General features: G+C 40.2%; 1 protein-coding gene across 9 annotated transcripts in view; it reads left to right on the plus strand.

The window, feature by feature from the left end:
• The window catches only part of KDM4C (lysine demethylase 4C), a 461886-nt gene that overhangs the window by 433442 nt on the left and 5640 nt on the right, over nucleotides 1–22804 (plus strand). For all 9 annotated transcript variants that reach the window (XM_038401809.2, XM_043514911.1, XM_043514910.1 and 6 more), the window contains one exon: nucleotides 12591–12710. In XM_038401809.2, coding sequence (XP_038257737.1) covers nucleotides 12591–12710 — 120 coding nt within the window. The remainder of the gene's footprint in view (nucleotides 1–12590; nucleotides 12711–22804) is intronic.

The following is a 22804-nucleotide window of genomic DNA, read 5'->3' on the forward strand; positions in this document are numbered from 1 at the left end:
AGTGAAGTCACACCAGTCTAAAAGCACAGTAACACTATGGGGTGAATCAGGCCTACTGTCTTGGATGCTAACATGCTTTCTTGTGGTATGAATAGCAGTTCCTGTTTAGATAAATTCTGGCTGTCGCATATTAACTGCCAGTCTTTTTCATTCAACATGATGTGGAACATATGAAAAGCTAGTTTTTGGATTTTAGAAATTTGCATAAGAATTGTACATGATGAATTTTCCAAAGCAAAATATTGTTTGACTGCATTTTAACATCATGAGATGTATAAAGAGAGTTTCCAAAATTTACTTCCCTTCCTTTTAATGGCATGAGTAAATAATATATATTCAGTCTTCTCAACTATGATATCTTACCTGTCTATATGACAAGCTAGTCTAAATCAGAGGTGTTAGTAGTAAATACATTTATCGTATTCTTTATAAAACAATTGCTTGTAAGCTTAATCACTTACACCAAAGCTGAAAGCAAGTGCACACTAAACTAAAATAAGCAGAAGAGAGAGCTTGTATTAAGTGCATTAACAGAATGGGCTTGCTGATGTTTCAGTTCAATCCTTGCTGATGCTCTGTCTACCCAGGGAACCCCAGTTGAGTCATCTTTGCAGCTTCGCCACATGAGCCCTGTTCTCCCCTGTATTTTATACAGTAAGAGCTGACTTGTCATGACAGCTCTCACACCATGTGTTCAGTTCTTTATTTCCCCCTTCCCCATACTTTATACTGTATTAAGACCCTGTTTGAAACAATCTGCAGATAATTTCCATTACTACAGAGAGCAGTCTGCTAATGAGAGCATTTTGATAGCTGCATGGTGGGATACTACATTAAGCTAAATTTCTAAATTCAGGAGAGAAAAATTATAGCTATAACTTAATACCATTCAACTAAAGACAGCTGGAAGACCATTTGTATGCAGAAGTCCAGCAGCTATACATGTTGGTCTAATTTTCACACCTTCCATAATGATGTTATTTCTATAGATTTTTATAGAGCTTCCACGCTGATATTTTGCTGCTGAGCATTTTCCTGGAGAAGGTTTGTAAATTTGCTTGAAAACCTTTCAGTGAGAACAAGAGACCTCAGTCTCCAAATAATTTTCTGCATGTTATTTAGGCTTTTTCTGAAGTAGCCATTCCCAGTCAAGGTGTATTTAATTAATTTCTGTGAGTGCTGTGGCATCCTCAGAGTATCCTCCTGTTAAATTGACTTCACTGCTCCAGAATAAAAGGGAGGGTTGATTGGGTTTTAGGCATTATGAAAACTTTATGGGTTGTGTTTCAGAAACTTCACCACTTAGTACCTAAAATCAAAGGCTTTGATGAGTTAGTGCCATGGCTTGATCAATTCTTCGAAGTAAAGGTTAGGTGGACTGCAGCTTACATTGAACAGTCATTCTGGACTTAAACAGCATTTCCGGGAGCACCATATAGATAAGGGGAACATGAGAGTTTATCTTTAATAGTTTGATTTTAGTAGCTTTTACTTTTAATTTATTTAGTACTGTAAAAGGGCATGTAGTACTGTAAAAGGGCATATAAGAGGCAAGGCAAGGAGTTTGTAGAGGAGAGGTGAAGATTTAGAAGGCATGTGGACGGGAGGGTCTGATCAATATAGCAAGAGAGGCATAAAGAAGAGATGTAAAAAGAGTGAGAGGTAAGTGAGGAGAGGGAGGGGAAGGACCTAGTGGAAAAGACTGAAGCCAGCAAATGGAAAGCAGGAGGGTCTGATACCTGGTGACAGGATGGAGAGATTTAAGAAGGCAGAGGGATGGTACATGAGGAGAAAGTTGGTGGTGGTAGAAATAAATGATTCCAGGATCGGTGGTGAGAAAAGTTCACACATATTTTGGTCTGCTATCATCACAAGACTATGAGGCTTTGCAGGCCTGTGCCTGCTGCTAGTGGTGATAGTGCCTTCTGGAATAGTGGGATGTGTTCTAAACACTGCCCCAGAAGACTGTGGGGTCCTAGTGAGGGTGAGAAGAGGGAGCTGGGGCATTGAGGCACAACTGGTATCTGGTATACTAACCCACTCATTGAAGAACTAACTCCAGTTTCTATGTTCATAATTTATTATTGTTGGGTTTTTTTCTAATTATAACAACACTTCATAATGGGTCCAGCTTTAAAATTTAGTTACCTAAAGTTAAGCCCTAAATTATGATTTAGGAGCCCAGTTCAACTGATTCATAATTAAAATACATAAATCAATTGCTAGCATACTGATTTAGGTGCCTGTCTGTACGCATCCAGATTTTGAAAACTGGACCCAATGTTCTCCTGTTGTGTTTCTGTGTAGAACTCTTTATTATCTACTGCTCCACAGCAGCTGAGTGGGCTGTATATTGTGATGTTTCCCTTACTTCCTCTCACATTTCAGTGGGGACTTGCACAACTTTGGCTAAGGATAAGTTAGTAGAGGTAATACGGTGTTGCATGTATAGGTATATATACCTATCATAGTTGACAGGGCTGATTTGTAAAACCTCTTTAGTACATGGTGCAACATGTGGTAACGCAGAGATATGCAGCAGATAAGCTTGGGTTATGCCAAATATACAGACTGTATTCGAGATGAGTCTGAGCTGTTGAAGTACACATTAGAGGTGAGTCTGAGCTGTTGAAGTACACATCTAGATATTAACAAAAAGAAAAGGAGTACTTGTGGCACCTTAGAGATTAACAAATTTATTTGAGCATAAACTTTGATGAGCTACAGCTCACTGCAGAAGAAGATGAAAGTTTATGCTCAAATAAATTTGTTAGTCTCTAAGGTGCCACAAGTACTCCTTTTCTTTTTGTGGATACAGACTAACATGGTTGCTACTCTGAAACCTGTCATCTAGATATTAATTATTCCAAAGTTGGGGCCCATATCTGTTCAGTGCCTCTTCGTGATCTTTATTTGCATTCTATTTTAGCCAAGTTGTAAAAAGTCAGAAAATCTGTCAGAAGATTAAGTTCTGCATAGTCGAGTACATCTGAAAAGAGAATCTAACACCGTAGATGATCATATCAATGCAGTTAACAACAAAAGAAAGAAAAACAAAAAGATTGAGGGGGACATCAGGGCCACCAGTTATCAACATCATTTTTCTAACTGGAGAGGTGGATATGTGTCCCCTTCACTCCAATCCCTGTGGTTATGCCTGTGCATTACCACAATTAAAATCCCTTAATCCATAGTATAAACATTTCTAGAATCCTTTCACTTCACATTGAAGTGGAGATATTCCAAGGAGACCTCCTCAGGCAAGTGGTCTGAGCTAGGCTGAGTCAGGCAAGGTGTTGTCAAGTGAAATTCTTGTACTTTTTATTGTCTTAAAATGATGCAGCTCAATAAAATAAATATTTACCTCAACAAAAACTGTGCATGAATCAAAATGCTAAATTAGATGGCTAAAATGTATTTAAATGGCTAAAACGAATTTAGTCAAATTAATTAGTAGAAGTAATTTCCACTGTCAAGATTGGGCCCAAAATTTGACCTATCTTTAAATGGTTAGGCTCCAAGGGAAATGAATTTCATACAGATTCTAAATAGCTACTTTAAAACACTGCACCAGCAAATAACTCTCCTCCACCTCCATATACACAGGACCTTCCCATGTTTTTATTCTGCTGTTGTATCATAGACCCACATAGCTAACTAGCATTAGAAGCATGAGTTAACGACCTCTTTCCAGGACCATTGTTCATATCTATTGTATTGGTGAAAAACAAGGATGTGAATAAGCCAGAAATGTACTGGTTCTTCCCCCCCCCCCCATAACAGGGTGAAGGGATAGCAGGGGCAGTGATGGGACATCAGTTTTTGCCTGGTGACAAATATATTTGACACAGGAAGAAATGTTTTTAAGAGTTTCAGTACAGCATAACACAAAACTATTTTTAAAAAAATGGGTCCCAGCACTACAGCCTTACACAGGTGAGTAGTCCAACTGACTGTTTAAAATGAGATTGGCATCAGTGGGTATACTCATGTGAGTAAAGGCTGCTAGCTTGGGCCCTCTGTTAATATAATGAGGAACCTGATTTCTTACAGATGTCACTGTCTCTATTAATACCATATTCTCAAATGGGATGCATATAGTGAGTAATGCAGAGTCATTTTTTATGTAAACTACAAAGAAGGTCTGTAATATGGCCCTTCTCTGTAGTGTACATAAAAACTGGCCTGTAGTGAATATGGAAAGAAAATATTACCTATGCCCTCAAAAGATCAGAGAAAAGAGTCAGTTTAGAAAGATAGATCCACTTGTGCCAGTTCATGAATACAAATTTAGAAATCTCAACTAAGTCAGGTGTTGGAACCTGTGTGACAGAGAGACGGACAAACAACCAATGCTTATTCAGACCTTGGCAGCATTACAGAGGCAACCTTGCGGAGTGATAAACATGAACAATATTTCCAGTGTGCTCTCTTCTGTGTACCTGAGACTTTTCTTCAGTATCTGAAGTACATTTCTTCTCTTTCTGTTTTTTCCTAATCTATTTTTGTGGCAATTGCAACGAAAATTGCAATCTCCGTTTACTGTTATAGATACCTGAATGTTATAGTGCTCTGTTCAAGAAATTCCGGGCGTTTTTGAAAAAAGGCACTCTCTCCTAGCAGGCAGTAACATTCTGGTCACTATGGAAGTCAGTCTGAGTCCTGAAAGCATGACCATCTTTATGTATCTTTTACAATGTAACATTTCACCCTCCTCTTCCCTTCAAAGCCCCCTGTGTGAGAGCAGCTGGTAGAACTGGATTTAGCAATCTTCTGCAGAAACATCTTGATCTTATTGAGATGGAAACTGATTTCTTTCTTCTTGCTATAAGTAGTTGCATAGGGTGCATATGCAGCAGTATGAGTGGGAGCAAGGGCGCAAACTGAATTTTCCTAAGGAGGGGGCCCAGAGCTGTCCCTACCCTGGTCTGCACCCACTTCCAAGCTCTCTCCCACTACACCCAGCTCCAAACACACTCCCCTCATGCTGCTCACACTCATCTCCATGTTCTTCCCACCTCATTGCCCCTCAGCCAGGTCCATGTTCTTCCCCACACATTCATCCCTGTGGCCTCCCCGCCCCACACCCGACTCCATGCTCTCCTTCCTGCACCCAGCCATGCAGTCTCCCTGCCCCACATTCAGTTCTGAGCTCTAACTCAGAGAGGAGGCCAGGCTGAAGAGCACCATCCCCAGCAGGGGCCAGGCAGTTCTGGGAGGCCTAGACCCCATCTTCATGCATCTCCACTTACTCAGGAAGTGCCAAAAGCCCAGATCTAATCCTCCCACCATTCTGGGGACTGGGAGGTTCCTGGAGCCCTCTGCTCAGCCTCTCCCCAGGAGCTGGGGTATCCCTGGGCGCTAAAGGACTGGAAAGGTGTGGGAGCTGCATGGGGTCACATTGCCACTCCATTTAGTCTAGCTGCCCCTCCAGTATGATAGAGGATTTCAGATCCAATTTTCAGATCCGTTCAAGGGCAAGGCCCCACACCATTGCATGCTTAAGTGGGAGGTAAAATACAGCTCTTCAGGCAAGATGTTCTAGTCCAACAAACCTGTGGCTGCTTACATACAGACAATAAGATTGCCAGGAGTGAGGCTCAAATCTGCGGCCATCACCAAAACCACTTTATCGTCACTTGAGTCAGCAACCCATGGGTGATATGATCACACATACTGAGACAGTTTATAACAGTTGCATCAAAACAATTAACAAAATCCAGCTCTGCTAAGGCAGTTCTCTGACAGTTAGAATAACTGATGGTTGGCATTTTCCCCATTTTGAATGGGAGGGTTTTCTAGTAGCATTTACAGGTCTTGCTGCAGTACATAAACTTGGGACAAGCATTGATCCATTTTCCCCTGAAAAATGCCATGTGAGCTTGCAGCTTCCCCCTGTTTACAAAAAAAAAAAAAATTCTAATGGACCATTGTCATTCCTACTATATTAAGTGTAAACAATGGTTCCATGGCCTCCCTGTCTTTGATTGACTAATGCATTTTTACACACCAATCACAGAAAGAGAAGCAAATTTGAAAGAACAGGAACTCATTTAATCCCAAGGATCAAGCCTCTTAAGTTTTAAACTGAACTTGAAAGTTGAAAAGCAGAAAATTACCCAGCCTAATGATGGGCTTTTCCTGCTGGTAAATTCAGTAGGAATGTATCTGTGGTATTTGTTGCTAGTTAAGACTATTCACAGGTATTTCTTGGAAAGCTTTTTTCTTTTCATTTATTTAAGATGAATGTACAATCTTAAAGCATTGATTTATTGAACTGTTACAGCTTTTAGATCCTTTGCAATGTATTCCCTTATCTACAACAGCTGACTTCCCTCTCTTGCTGAAAAAATGCTAAACACACATTTTCTTTTTTTTAATAAAATACCTAACTTGGACTCTATCAGTGTTTTCCTTTGTTAGCTTTTTTTTGGTATCCTTCAGGTAAAATTTTCTTTAAATTAATCTTTTCTATTATTCTTAGCCATAAAATAATTTCTTCCTTACTCACAAGACAATATAGCACAATACAAACATTAAAGAGCACAGTATTTTTTCTTCCCCTTCCACTTTATCTTGCGGCTTCTTTTAGCCACTCCCTTCAAATATGAACCACATCTACAGAAGATGCTCTCGTGGGCATTGAACTTTAGTCCCATTGATTTTGATGACCACATCACAGAATGTTCTTTTTAATATGACTTCACTGAAGATGTGGCAGAGGAATGTATTCATTTTTAAATCTGTGCTGCTTTGGGTGAAGCCCAGAAGTACCCAGTGGCTCTTATAAGTGTATCATTCCCAAAATAATTATTAATATATTCATTCCAAATTCTGTAATGATATTGCCAGGCAAAACAGTTAAAACGGAACTTGAAATATCCAAAAAGCAGCTGTCTTTGGCATACTTTGAGAATGGTGTACATACTAATCCTTCTGTTCAGGAGTCCTCTTCTCCATCTCATCTAAGATCGGAAGAGCTATACTTAGGTATTGCAAGGCAAAGCAGGAAAGCACATGTGTGTTTTCCTGCCGAGGGATGCTTTCCTGAATTGGGCCTAAAGGAGATGTGAGAATAATCTGTGCTTGGTGAAGGGTTTTCCATTGTAGTACAAGCTCCTAGAGATGGACAGGCTTTTCCAAAGCCCAACCAAATTTAGGGCATGTTGCAAGATCTTGCTCTTTGATAGAGCTATTGCAGCATCACTGAAATAAAAATTTTTTTAAGTAATGATTTATATGTACCAAATAGAGTGTTCTGTGAGGCCTGATTCAATCCCAGTTGAAGCCTTTCATTGACTTTAATTGGTTTTGTATTATTGTACCAATAAACAGAGCAAGAAGAACTAAAAACTGCATGTGAAGGAGAAGAGATTGCACTACAATAATTTACAGATACTATATGTTCTGTATGTTCATCTCTTTGTTGTAAATGGATTTACAGTATGAAAATAGGGTTAATTCAACAAAAGGCTGAATGCAAACAGGCAGGAAAGAGAACAGAGGTAAAGACAGTGACCAGACAGACTTCTTGAACCAAAGTATTGTTTCATTTCAACAGTAGGAACAAAGTACGTAACATAAGAGAAAAAGGATGTTGAAAACGCATGTTGGCCAATGAACCTTTATTCTCTTTAGTACCTACATGCAGTCAAACTCTTCCTGAATTAACCCCATGTTTTCATATAGTAAACCCACTTACAACAGCCAAACACACACATAGAACATGTAGTATTCATGAGTCCTTCACACTCCATGAAGTTCACTAGGATTTTGCCATGCAGATTTAATTTATCTGTATAGCACTTTGATACTAAGACTGAGGGGCACTAAAGAAAATTTTAGAAAAGTCCCCTGACTTGCTGCCCAGTATATTGTAATGAAAAGTAGTCATTCTCATCATAGAATTAGGCTCACAAGTGTTTGAACAAGCAATTCTATTGTCAGTCATTGTATTCAGAGGCAAATACGATATTTCAGTAAATATTTCTCTGATATTTATTGTTAAAGCAATACTTACTATTTTCTCTTATTGGAAAAGCAGTTAATGAACCCAAAATTGAATGCTGCCTACAACAGGTTAGATTAACCTTAATACAGCCACACAAAAAAGCTTTAAAATTTTTACAGTTCTGTGATTTAAGATAATAAAGAAATTTTCATAACACCATAAACAGCTGGACTCCGATATTCCACAGCTGATTGGTGCTTTATGTACCAGCAGGTTGGATCCACTAATGTGGCATAAGATGAGCTGTGTAACAATTTCAGTAACTGCACAGAATATATGAAACTCTAGAGCAAATGTATGTGATTTACACTTCAAACCCAGAAATTATTGAGTCTGGAGATTATTTACATCTGGTACAGGGAGAGCTAGAAGGATCCCATTTTTCTGGTGCCTTGCTGTTAATTATACATCTGACAGATTAGATGTTTCAAATTAACAGTATCCAGTTTGGTCTGTCTAAGAAATGTGTGTAACCTTCCCCCAGAAGAAAATGTGTGAATCAATTTTTCAATAGTAAGATAATACAGTATGTTAATACAAGAGATGATATTAAAAACACACCAGTGATAGAATAGACAGAAGTAATGAACTCCATGGTGGAATGGAATACAGGATATCTAGTACAGTAGCTCCCGGAAATTGTTCCATGGACCACTGAAATCCTCAAAAGCATTTGCTAGTGGTCTCTGGACAGCTGGCTGGTCATAGAGCTGCCTCTCCTTAGTTTTAGCTAGTAAATTGGACTAAAAGTAAAATCCTTTCCTCTGTTACATTTCCATATGAGCAGTTATGGAATTCTTTATCCCAGGAATGTTATACAATCATAGGCTGCAAGCTTGTCTTTTGGAAAGTGGAGCGGGAGAGAAGCAATCAAGGCTAGTATTTGTAATTACATTGAGGTACTTTTTGGTTTGATACCACAAGTAGATCGTTTGTTTTTTAGAGAAGCTAATAATTCTGTATAGTAGTTTTAAAATTATGTCCAAGGCACACAGGCAGGCTTTGTTTTTCTTTTTATGTTATAATTCTAAATAAATAAAGGTAAGGGAGGGAAAATAAAAGCATGGTAGCTGGTGTTTTCAGCGTCATCATAAATGGGAGGTGAGAGTGTTTCTCACAGTTGTGAGAGTGTTTCTTTTATTATGTGGTTCATGCTATTAATGAGTTTAAGAATCCCTGAACTAGTCTGGTACACCTGAAACCTCAATAACTCCACTGCTGGAACCCAGGCTGTGGATCTTCAGTTTGACCAAGAACAACTTAGTGTAACAAGGAAGGTTGCATACTACCCTGTTGATACTGGAAGCCTGAAACTGGCTAGCACAACCGGGAAAGTGGGTGGAGCCAGCTGGGAGGGACTGGGGTCAGAAAACACACATATTTCAGCATATCTCATCAAACTGCACGAGCCAAGCTCCTGTGCGACACTGAGCACGGTTTAAAGCTGTCACTCTGAGAGACCCCCTTAGGGATGGCAGTGGCTGTACTGCCATCTGTCCTCCTGTGAGGATATCTCTGCCCACAGAAGCACAGCTACCTCAACAAGCTCAGTGGGATGCAGTGTGCACTTTCTTGGGCTCATGGGTTGAATCAAATTTGTGGACTATGTCTGGGGATTAGAAGACATGGCTAGTAACAAAATAAGTTTATAGTTCATGGATATAAATAACAGGTGATAAGTAGGGCTGTCAAGCAATTTAAAAAAATTAATTACGCAATTAAACAGTAATAGAATACCATTTATTTAAATATTTTTGGATGTTTTCTACTTTTTCAAATATATTGATTTCAATTACAACACAGAATACAAAGTTTAAGTGCTCACTTTATTTATTTTTGATTACAAATATTGGCACTGTAAAAAACAAAAGAAATAGTATATTTCAATTCACCTAATACAAGTACTGTAGTTCAATCTCTTTATCGTGAAAGTTGAACTTACAAATGTAGAATTATGTGCAAAAAATAACTGCATTCAAAAAAAACGATGTAAAATTTTAGAACCTACAAGTCCACTTAGTCCTACTTCAGCCAATCGCTCAGACAAACAATTAGCAAGAGATAATGCTGTCCACGTCTTGTTTACAGTGTCACCTGAATGTGAGAACAGGCGTTCACATGGCACTGTTGTAGCCAGAATTGCAAGATATTTACGTGCCAGATGCTCTAAAGATTCATATGTCCCTTCATACTTCAACCACCATTCCAGAAGACATGCGTCCATGCTGATGACTGGTTCTGCTTGATAATGATCTAAAGCAGAGCAGACCAATGTCTGTTCATTTTCATCATCTGAGTCAGATGCCACCAGCAGAAGGTTGATTTTCTTTTTTGGTAGTTCGGGTTCTGTAGTTTCCACATCAGAGTGTTGCTCTTTTAAGACATCTGAAAGCATTCTCCACACCTCGTCCCTCTCAGATTTTGGAAGGCACTTCAGATTCTTAAACCTTGAGTTGAGTGCTGTATCTACCTTAGAAATCTCACATTGGTATCTTCTTTGCATATTGTCAAATCTACTGTGAAAGTGTTCTTAAAATGAAAATGTGCTGGATCATCAGCCAAGACTGCTGTAACATGAAATATATGGCAGAATGCAGGTAAAACAGAACAGGAGACATACAATTCTCCCCCAAGGAGTTCAGTCACACATTTAATTAACACATTATTTTTTTAATGAATATCATCAGCATGGAAGCATATCCTCTGGAATGGTGGCCGAAGCATGAAGGGGCATATGAATATTTAGCATATCTGGCATGTAAATATCTTGCAACGCCGGCTACAAAAGTGCCATGCAAACATCTGTTCTCATATTCAGGTCACATTGTAAAAAAGAAGCTGTCAACAGTATCTCCCATAAATGTAAGCAAAGTTGTTTGTCTTAGCAATTGGCTGAACAAGAAGTAGGACTGAGTGGACTTGTAGGTTCTAAAGTTTTTACATTGTTTTGTTTTTGAGTCCAGTTATGTAACAAAAAAAAATCTACAATTGTAAATTGCTCTTTCACAATAAAGAGATTGCACTACAGTACTTGTATGAGGTGAATTGAAAAATACTATTTATTTTGTTTATCATTTTACAGTGCAAATATTTGTAATAAAAATAATATAAAGTACACTTTGTATTCTGTGTTGTAATAGAAATCAATATATAGGAAAATGTAGGAAAACATTCAAAAATATTTAATAAATTTCAATTGGTATTCCATTGTTTAAAAGTGCGATTAATAACAATTAATTTTTTAATCACAGTTAATTTTTTTGAGTTAATTGCGTGAGTTAACTGCAATTAATCAACAGTCCTAGTGATAAGATAACATTCAGGTAAGAGTCAAATGAGTTATTCTCCATGTAAATGCTATTGCAGTCTGCTCGCTCTCACTTCACTGTCGTTAGTCATTATGATTAGGCGTTTAGGTGCCTAAAGGCCCTTGGCTATGAGAGAGGCTAATTTTCATCTCTCAGTCTGATATGTTCTCTAGTGTAAATGCACAATGAAGGGTGAGATGTGTTGTGAAATAATTAATATTTTCAAAATATGTGGTGTGAATTTGTTGATCTCAAAATGGCAAGCTTACTTCAGTAACTAGACTAACAACTAGGTGCTGGGCAAACTACAAACAGTTGTCAATGTACCTTGATCCTATTTTGCAACAGCACTGCTATTCCAGTTCTAGGTCTGCCATTAATGCTGAACAATTTGCTGACTGACAGGGAGCCAATACAGATTAGGATGTTCCCACTACATTCACTTTCATTTGTCACTGGAGTCATAATTTGAACCTGAGGGCTGCTTTACGTGGGTGGATAGCTGGCTGAGATGGCCCTGGAGGAAAAGTGCCTGCACAAGGTTTCCCTCTCAGCTAATACAGAGCTGACATAAAGATTCTTCTCTGGTGCTTCACACAATTCCGAGTGTGGAAATGTGGGTGGGGGTGTGAATGGTGTGCTCTGTTCTCTGGATATATTAGTCTGGCAGAGCATCACACAGAGTGAGTGGTTCAAAGCCAGCATGTGTTATACCAGGAGCCAAGCCCAGAGTTCAGGTGATACAAAGGTGACAGTAAACTTTTAAATTCTTTTTGTGTATATATACAAGCTAAGCAAAGAACCTGCTGATGCTCTCGACATTTATAGTTTGATCAGTCGTGTATATTGCAATCAGTAAACATCCAGCAGGAATGCACTGGTGTTGGCAAAGTATAAATTGCTTAAGTATATAAACAAACAACCTCCATAAACCTCTGGCAAATATGCAGCTGCACTTTGTTAAACTTCATCTTCACTATGTGACAAAAATGAAGCTGGGGAAAAGTAGCACCATTGCTGATAACTATCTGATTCATACACATTGCTTTGACATCGTGACATCAAACTATTAGGAGTGTTTCTTTGGTCACTAGTTCTTTCTCAGAAAGACAAACAATGTGTTTTGTTGGCCCATTAGCAAGACTATAATGCTTGAAAAACACATGATAACTCCCCTCTACCTATCAAGTTGTAAGAAGCATTTTACTGCTAATTTCAAAATTTAATTGCTTAATCACTGATTTGAGAAACATTCCTTTGTTTGTAAATAGAGCAGAGACTGCCGGAAGCTGGGTCCACCTGCAGAGGGAGAGATGGTCCAAGTGAAGTGGCCTGATGGAAAACTGTATGGGGCAAAATATCTGGGAGCAAATGTAGCTCACATGTATCAGGTGAGTGCCCATATTTCTTATTACGTGCATATTAGGAACTTTCTTTCAAATGTCTTCATGTGTATTACAAACAACTCATTCCACAACAAAGTTGGACTGGCCATACCATAGTTTTAAAGTTCTGGAAGATAAGGGTATTTAAGTACTGACTCTTAAACAGTAATGCCTTTACCTTATCAAATGGAGTTGTCCCCAATTGTTTACAATTGCTGAGCTGCTGTTGTAGCTAATTATTGCTATGTACAATCCTAACTTTACAATTCTAAAGGAAGAGAGTGTATAATTTTATAGGAATTCAGGGTTATTCGATGGACTACATCCTATAAAACAAGACTTCAGTATGATATTATGTTCTCTCCATGTTATTTGCTTTTATTAAGCATTGGTAGCCATTTAATTAATGATATAACTGGGCACCTGACAGCTAGCAAAGTTTCACAAAAAGGGATGAGAGAAAGGGCAATGAAAAATATAGCTTAAATAAACACATTTTCAGCTGTTCAATGAGGCAATCTTATATTAACTAACATGTACATTAAGGCATGTTATAAACTTTGGAGAGAGAGGAGAACTCAGTACTGTGGACAAGACTAAAGAGCTCAGTCCTGATTTCAGAGGCAGAATACAAACAACAATTGTTTGTTTTCAGTGCATGCATGCAAAAATCAGTCAGCAACGTTGAGTACCCAAGTGCATGGTAGAAACTACAATAAAACAACCACAATAACAACACTTAGGGAAGAATAAGAATACAACTTTTTGTTATTTTGATAGAGAGAGAGACATATTTGGTATTTATATACATTTATATATATACAAATCTTTTCACTTATATAACTCTTTCCATCTGCCGATCTCAAATTGTTTTACAAAAGTGGGCAAGTACTATAATATCCATGGATAAATTAATGCAGAGAGGATAAGTGACTTGCTATGTCATGTTGCAAGTCTGTGGCAGATGTGGGAATCAAACTCGGGTCTCCAAATGTCTGGTCCCTTATGCTGAACCCTACGCCTTACTGCCTCCCTTATATTTAATATCTGCCTTATGCTTTGAATATAAGTTTTATATAAAACTTTAAGGATTATTGTTTTATAGTACTATTCATGTTCAAAGTTGTGACGGTTGGATCACAGAAACCCCCTTGGGACTGTCAACTGATGTGCTGAGACTACCTCTGAGTCTGTTTTCCCTGGCAGCTTGGGATTTCAGTGCCCTGCCTGGTTTGAGCTAGACACGCTTGCCTGCTACAAAACACAGACCCAGGTCTGAACCACATCCCCTAACAGCTGCAGGCTTAACTGAAAGCAACTTAAGAAGTGTTCCTGTCTCCAACACGCAGATACCCAGCTCCCAATGGGGTCCAAACCCCAAATAAATCCGTTTTACCCTGTATAAAGCATATACAAGGTAAATTCATAAATTGTTCGCCCTCTATAACACTGATAGAGAGATATGCACAGCTGTTTGCCCCCCAAGTATTAATACATACTCTGGGTTAATTAATAGGTAAAAAGTGATTTTATTAAATACAAAAAGTAGGATTTAAGAGCTTCCAAGTGATAGTAGACAGAACAAAGTAAATTACCAGACAAAATAAAATAAAATAGAACATGCAAGTCTATGCCTAATACAGTAAGAAAGTTACAGATGAAATCTCACCCTCAGAGATGTTCCAGTAAGCTTCTTTTACAGACTAGCCTCCTTCTAGTCTGAATCCAGCAATCACTCACACCCCTGTGGTTACTGTCCTTTGTTCCAGTTTCTTTCGGGTATCCTTTGGGGGTGGAGAGGCTATCTCTTGAGCCAGCTGAAGACAAAATGGAGGTGTCTCCCAGGACTTAGACTTTTTCTTGTGGGTGGAGACCTCCTCCTCTCTCCGATGCAGAATCCACCTGCAAGTTGGAGTTCTGGAGTCACATGGGCAAGTCCATGTGTCCATGCATGACTCAGAACTTTACAGGTGGCAGCCATTGTTCACATGTTACCTTGAATGTCCCCAGGGAGACTTCTTATGTGGATTAGAGTCTTCCAAGGATCCGTTGTCCGTTAAGTGTTTCTTGTGGGGCACTTAACTTGCAAATTCCTTTCTTAAGAAGTTGACCAAATGCCTTACTAAGGCTACTTAAAATCAAACAAGTACACAGCCAATATTCATAACTTCATATACAAAAATGATACATACATACAAATAGGATGAATATATTCAGTAGATCATAACCTTTACAGAGATATTCTACATGGCATATGTAGCATAAAACATATTCCAGTTATATCATGTATACATTCATAAGCATATTTCCATAAAGCATTATGGGGTGCAACATCACAAAAGCATTTTACAGAAAAACTATGCTCATGACAACCCTGTGAGGTAAGTAAGGTGAGTCGTATTATCTTTTTTTCAGGAGCAGAAAGAGTGAGAGGTTAAGTAACCTTTCCAAGACCACATAGTAAGTCAGTCAGAATTAGAGTCTGGGTGAAACCCTGAGCCCCACTTTGGACCTTTTATGTTGGGTAATAGGACAGGAGCAGCATAAAGGGGCTCTCAGTGCACCATATCTAGCTGTGGGAGAATTCCCCTGGAACAGGAATTATGGAAACAGCCGAAAAGCTACCTTTCAGGGACTCCCTAGCAAGCCCTGGCACAGAGGACATACCAAGGTGAGGAGGGGTGTTTCACAGCACATAGTACTGCAGAGATTCTGGGAAGTGCTGCAGCCCAGATTGCAGCCTGGGGATACTGCTGTAACATCTGCCCCCACCCCCCTCCAGGGCTGTCTAAATTAAGCTAAGGGCTACAGAACCGCCCAGGATTGAGAGGGTGCAAAAGTGGTTTAAAGCCACCTTTGCCCCCCTTCTTCCTCTGTTGTGAGTTCTCTGTTGTGCCTTTTAGAGGCACAGTACAGAATCTTGCCCAAGGTCTTCTGTGCCAAGTCCTCTAGCAATTAGACCAACCACTCTCTATGAAAGGAGAAACTAGAAAGGGGTGTGCGTGTGCTGGGACAAAGTTATATGGTCATATAAAACTTCAACAAATCTATTTTACTCTGAATCAGGAATTCATGTGTGAAAATTCTCTCACATTCATGTGGAATTTGCACAGGGAGCAATGAGAACTAGGCATGCAGTAACCATGACCATGTGCACAAATATCTGTGTCAGTATCGCACGGGATATATTCAAGCCTAGTTATGCTGTGCGAATCCTAGTCATAATTGTGCATGCAAAATCAAGTTTGTATTTTTAAGTGCCACTCTGCAAATCTGCCACGTAAGTGTTTGGCATCTTGGTCAGTTTGTTTGTTTGTATGTTCCTTCATAGTAACCATTTGTAACTTTCTGTAGATGACTAAATTATCCATGCACACAATTAAATGCTTTTTGGCAATTTCATTTACACAATTAATTTCTGTTATCCTCATACAAGAAAACTACATGGAGAGAATAACAGAATACACAGACTGATACAGTACAGGTGCAGTTTATCATTTTTATCCCACTGTCTGAATGTACAATATATATCTTTGGTTTCCCATATGTAGTAAGGGCCCTTATTCTCTGTGATGAATATCTGCATTTACAAGGCATTCAAAATAAAATATACCATACTTAACATAATGAGTAGTTTGAAATTCGGCATCTGCAACCTGGTTAAAATTTGGATTTAGCAGTAGTCTGACATTCTGTGTAAATAATTACACTACTGAAAGACTTGGAGGAACTCTTATTAGTGTTAGCCCTTAGCAACATCAGGGTGCATTTCTAGTGCACCATGCTAGAATTTAAGCAAGAAACTCCAATTAACATTTATGGCAGTTGAACGGCTAGAGCAGTGGCTCTCAACCTTTCCAGACTGCTGTACTCCTTTCAGGTGTTTGATTTGTCTTGCGCACCCCCTCTTTTCACCTCACTTAAAAACTATTTGCTTACAAAATCAGATATAAAAATACAAAAGTGTCACAGCCACACTTACTGAAAAATTGCTTACTCTCCCATTTTACAGTATCATTATAAAATAAATCAATTGGAATATAAATATTGTACTTACGCTTTAGTGTATAGTATATAGAACAGTATAAACAAGTAGTTGTCTGTATGAAATTTTAGTTTGTAATGACTTTGCTAGTGCTTTTTATGTAGCCTGTTGTAAAACTAGGCAAATATCTAGCTGAGTTGATGTATCCTGTGGAAGACCTCTGCATATCCCCTGGGGTACGTGCACCCCTGGTTGAGAACCACTGGGCTAGATCCTCCATACCTCAAACTGGACATACGGGATTTAGGTTCTCTTGTGTGGTATGGCTGCTCAGTGCCACACTATCAATGTAATCTGGTCCTAAAGCCCATTTAACAGAGCCAGGGAAGATCACCCCAACATCGGGGTGATTCTTTGGTGGGCTACAGTGAATGAAGACCATTCACCTCTCTCCTCTGTGCTACCACAGTGGTTTGGAAAAAGAGGCATTGCCAAAGGGAGCAGGGGCAGGGGTAGTGATAGCAATGCCCCAACACCATATCCGTATATTTTTGATTCCTTGTCACTATTTACAGCATGGGTTATATTCAAGCAGGCTTCAGGCTGCTCTAACGTGCCTGGAGACCAGTCCTGCACATGTTAGCACTAGGATCAGGGAGTGTGAAGATGTACTCTAAGACATCTTTGCACCCCATCCTCTAACCTGGGCTTTGTGCAGTTCAGCAGCATATCAGGATGTGGCCCAGGTCCTTTATGATGGACTTAAAATTACTTCTCTTAAGGATTTTAAAAGTTCCCAGCTCTGTATCTTGGCTGTTGTTACTGTATGTACTCTAGGACAGTCCCTGAAAGCTTTTCAACTGTGCACAGTTAATCTGACAGATTCCGTTTGAATGTTTTGATTTGACCTACAGGGCAACATTTTAATTTGAACCAGCAAACCATTTATTTTTGTACGTGCATTGTGCTATGTGGAGCTCCTTGTAAAGGTTCTTTTAGAAATATATGTATTTCAGTGTAATATTTTCACATATTTTATGCCTAATCCTGGAACCCTTACTCCTACATATAGCTGTTACTCGGGTAGTTCCACTGAAGTCATAGGAGCTTGCAGGATTGGACCCTTTGTAAGTTTTCTGAAAACTAGTTTTAAATTAAAGTTTCTGAAGGAACTCAAAGTACAATTGTAGATAGTAGCAGACATTCATCTCTTATGGGCGAAGGATTCCAGGGATGGATAGTAGTGTGGGGGGAAAAAAAGGGGAGAAGCATCTCAAAAAGCATAAATGGTTCGAAGGCTGAGTATTTTAGCATTCCCTGCACCTAGCTACATTTCCTTTCTCATTTTCTGCCAAAGGGGTTCATGTTGGATTAAATCTAAACCTACACATGATAAAGCTTTTCATCTTCTGAACAGAGCATTTTGAAGAAATTCCATCAGATTCAATATAATTCTGTTAACTGGCATTTCCCTCAGTGTCACTCATACCTCCTGTCTTTTGACGTGGTCTTCCACAACCTTGAAACATAGCATGGTGAAATTAATTTTTACCACTTGGGAAATTAGAAGCAAATGTAAACAACATAATGACATCTTAATGTGCGATAAAGTGATGTTGTATATGTCGGTATTGTGTAGCATTCCTAATCAAATACATTTGGACTTTTATATACAAATTTCAGTGTTGATAGTGCAGTCCTTTTGCATGTTCCTCTAAAGCTGTGTCTATGCTTATGACCGTGCATGGTTAGATGTACATTGTTTTACACTGATGTGTCATGGCTCCCTTATTGTCCCCATCTGAAGCCCTAAAGCAGGTTCTGGAAGGACAGAGTAGTCTGAGACAGCTGGCATGCCTGAGGGATGTGGGCATGTTCATGCCTTCATGATGGCGGTGCAATGTAGATAGGGAGAAAGAGCATGCACAAGATCATGGTAACAATAGTCCTCCAAGGCCATTCTCCCAAAGGATTGATCCTTTTGCTGTCTGACCCTTACCAAAATCTATAAAGGTAATAGCAACCTGTGCTGAGCATTTAAGGTCAGTTCTCCCGTGAACTAGATTGATCAGCACTGGGGATGACAAATCTTGTTCCAAGAGCTGCCTCCTGGTCTCTGAAGCACATCCGCGTGCTGATTAATATGTGGTCAGACCATGCCATCCTCCACAACTTCACCCTGTTCACTACTGGCAGGAACATATACCTCTACTGGGAGATTTTACGGAGGCTGGAGGAGGCAGGCATTCACTGTACCCCATTCCTGTGCTGGGAGCACATGGAGCACCTCAAGTTCCTGTACCAGAGTGTGAAGGAATCCAATGTTCGCTGTAGGAGAGGAACATCACACATGCCCATACTATGATGAGCTGGAGTAGGTGCTCTCCAAGGCTGCAAGTACTGAGCCTGAAGTGACTCATGATTCTATCCTCAATCCCACTGGCCTCATCGTATGATGGGACACCAATGAGAGGCAGGGTGAGGAGGCAGCAAGGACCTCAGAGGAAGTCCTGGAGGAAGCCCTGGGAGACCTGGAGAAAGAGGAACACAGTAGTCAACACCTCTACCTGATTGAGGAGGTTCCTAAGCCATTGCAGGAACTGGAATCCAAGGCTGGTAAGTTACAGTACACCTCCACGTTCCCTGTAAACAGCCCCTCCTGCGCTAGTAATACACGCCTGATGCTGACCCACACACCTCGTCCCCACTCCACCCCTACATAGTCCCCAAGCAAAACACAGCTGTAAATCAATTATTTAATTGAAATCTTATGAACTACTATAAAGCATTTAATGGAAGCTATAGCAAATTATTAATAAGCAGTCACTGTGCCCCTGTGTCTGTGCACTTCTCAGCCAGGACTCCGAATAGCAATAGGCTGGGCTGTGTAGATCAGAGGGAAAGGCAGGGAGGGAGGAAGGGCACATGTTATGAAGGGACCCAGATTGGGAAAGAACAGTTTTATGACATTTATGTTTGCTCAAAGACCCAAACTGCCCTCCCCCTGTGAAAGGGAGACAGTGGCAGGGGTTTGGGTATGCATGGTATCTGGGGTGTAGGCCCACTTATGTCCAGGAAGAGAATGGGGAAATCAGAGCGGTCCATTCTCCCTGTGACCATTGCAAATGTTTATTACCCTTCTCTGTCCCTGGTGAGTGGTATCTCTCCATGCTGACCCTCTCTGCAGAAGCTGGGAGAAGTGGGGGTGGATGAAGCATCCCCTCCAGCAGTTCCACAAAAACAATGCTGTGTCCCTTACTGACAGGAAGAATATACATTTATAGTGCTATTCTCTGTTTTCCAGTCCCTTTCAGTGTTGTTTGCTGGACACGGGCCAGACTTTCTGGCAATGCATAGGGAATTAGGGGCTGGATGGATATTTTCTATGGTTCTCTGTTCCTTTTCTATGGGAACTCCATCTGCTAGCTGAGAATACAGTAAATTTCCTTCTAATTGCCTTCAAGTTTTGTAAGCATAATTCCATAAACTTTTGATGTAGCAGAAATTCACGCTGGTTCTTCAGGTCTTATGGCAGGGCAAATGTGGTCCACCTCTCTACTCAGCAATGAAGGGGGTCATCATCATCAGAAACATTTCTTTGGCATAGGTGGCTGGGTGTTTCCACAGGTCTGGAAAGCCATTTCTCTGCTCCATTCTGGCACCTTAAATACTGCCATGTTCTCCAAATGATGGCCAGACTTTAAAGAAGATATAGTTAACTAGTAACGTAAATCCTGAAAGGACTCAAACCACACTGCGACTGGCCCCTCGATGCCCTACAGTGCAACATTTTCATAGCAGTACTGCAGGGTATCTTCCTGTTTTTACCCTCATCTCCTTCCTTTTGGGAGGCAAAAGTAGTCAGAAGGAAGGAGGCTATAACAATAGCATTTCTGGGATGCTAAAATGTGTCAATATTGTGGCTTTTGGAAGCACAGTTACTTTGGGTGGGTTGGGATTTCTTAGGTTCCTGCAAAGGAGAAATGAAATATAATGCTAGCCTTGTCTTTGACTTGTCAGGACATTCCTGATGCTGGCAGGGAACCCGTTCCATCAGGAGGGAAGGAAGAGCACCTCACATATAGCAGACGCAAATGGAGAAGGACCATGCTCGCTGGCATTGACAGGAGAAGTCAGGAGCAGTAGAGTTCCTTGGGGCGAGGGAGGATCGGGCTTTTAGGCAGGAGGAGGCACTCATGAACCAGTTCATGGAGTGGGAGCATGCCCATAGGGAATTGGACCATTCACTTACGCAGTCCCTGGTACAGCTGGTGGCGGAATACTTTTGGGGCCTGTCTGCCATTGGACTGCTGCTTTCCTCCAGAACAGGCAGCACGTTCTCCTCCTGCTGTTTCTCCTCCTCCTCTAGCTGTTGTCCAGGCTGCTCCTGAGGTGGTGAACTCCAGCACCACCCCTGCAGAGAGGAGCATGCTGGACACCTGACACAACATACTCTGTTAGCACCCAAAACTCTGCACAGGGGAACCCCCGCAAAGCCTGCTTGTGGGGAAAAATAAACCCCATCCAGTCCCTATAGCCCAGTCTTTGTTTATCCCCCAAGCTCCATGCAGGATACCTCTCCATTTGTCCACCTGCACAATATTCCTCAGTCTTTTCCCCTCTTCTTGGGGAGGGGAAGGACAAGAAGACATGTCTACAAACACTAATGTTTTCCCACTTTAAGGGAATTGTACAATTTTTATTTTTATTAATTTGTCTCTATTTTTGTTTTTATTTTATTTTTGTTAATTTGTTTTAGTCCTTTGTTTGATGTACGTTTGTAAATAAAAGTTACCATTCACTTCACTTGTGTGTGCAGCTCGCTTTCTGAGTGTGATCAATGCGATATTTTTCACGTTAGGAATGGGTCAGCAGATTCACGACATATGACTGTGATTTCTGTAAATGTGTTGTGCCAAAGAAATGCAATGAATTCTGTCCCTCCCATGTCACCTTCAGCCCTTAGCCATGAATTTCCTAGGGTTAAAAAAAACAACAAGGTTCATTACAGTGAACTAAACTGTGAAGTAACTGTTGCTGTCCAAAGCACCAGAATGAAAAACAGAAAAGAAGTTAACTGAACCGTCTTTATGGCGTTGTTAATGACTTAATTGACAATACAGACAAAGGAAACAAAAGTAAATTAAGAGTAGAGATATCTGACAGTGAACTGTGCTTTTACAGTGCCTCTTCTCTCAACCTCACCAAATAGTCACCGCTTGCAGCACAAAAGTACTCATGCATAGCACCTGATTAGTGCTGTGAGCAAGGGTGTCAGAAAACGCTGTGAAGAAGGCATGTGTGAAGCCCATCCCAAAACCTTACAGAACTGTTTTTAAATTACTTTAACAATGCTTAATTACTCCCCATAAAGCAGCCTGAAACAGAGTTGTCAACATGCAACACCAGCATTGCTCAATGATGGCATTATAGTGCCGATACATTCTCCACAGCACAAAACCACAGCCAAAGGTGTTAAACTTAAGTGCACTCAGCCAGTTGTCTGCTTTCAGTTACTACATTACCATCAGCTGTAGAGGATTAAAACTCACTGAAGTATGTTGCTGGACAATCATATAGCAATGATCTATTGAGCTTTTTCAACAGCACCATAACATCAAAATAGTGTCCCTTGGCACTTTCCCAGGTCATTTTCTGGCTCCACACTGCTCCACAATGTATGAGAAAATAGCATCACAAAATGAACCAGGAGCAGCGTTCACATGGGTGGGATCTAGCTGCCTGTACAGGCTTTGTAAACCAGATCTGCCCTGTGCCCAGTAGCTCTGGGAGTATTCTCTTTTAGCCTCACATATGTTGTACAAGGTACGGCATGCCATGATAATGCGAACTGTGTTTTGGCTACCTTGGTATCCAGTTGTGTTTGCAGGCATTGCCAATGAGCTGTCAGATTCCCAAAGGCATTCCCCTACCATACTGCAGCTACTCAGGCTATAGATTAATTCCTTTTTACTTGTGTCAGTGATGTTGGAAAGAGCTTCACAAGGCAAGTTAGGAGTGCATATGCAGGGTCCCCCAACATAACTGTGGGAACAGAAACTCTATGCAGAACCATGGCATTTCTGGGGAATAAAATTCCTTCCCTCCCCCCCAT

Source organism: Dermochelys coriacea, chromosome 5, assembly GCF_009764565.3.
Source record: "Dermochelys coriacea isolate rDerCor1 chromosome 5, rDerCor1.pri.v4, whole genome shotgun sequence".
Lineage (NCBI taxonomy): Eukaryota > Metazoa > Chordata > Testudines > Dermochelyidae > Dermochelys > Dermochelys coriacea.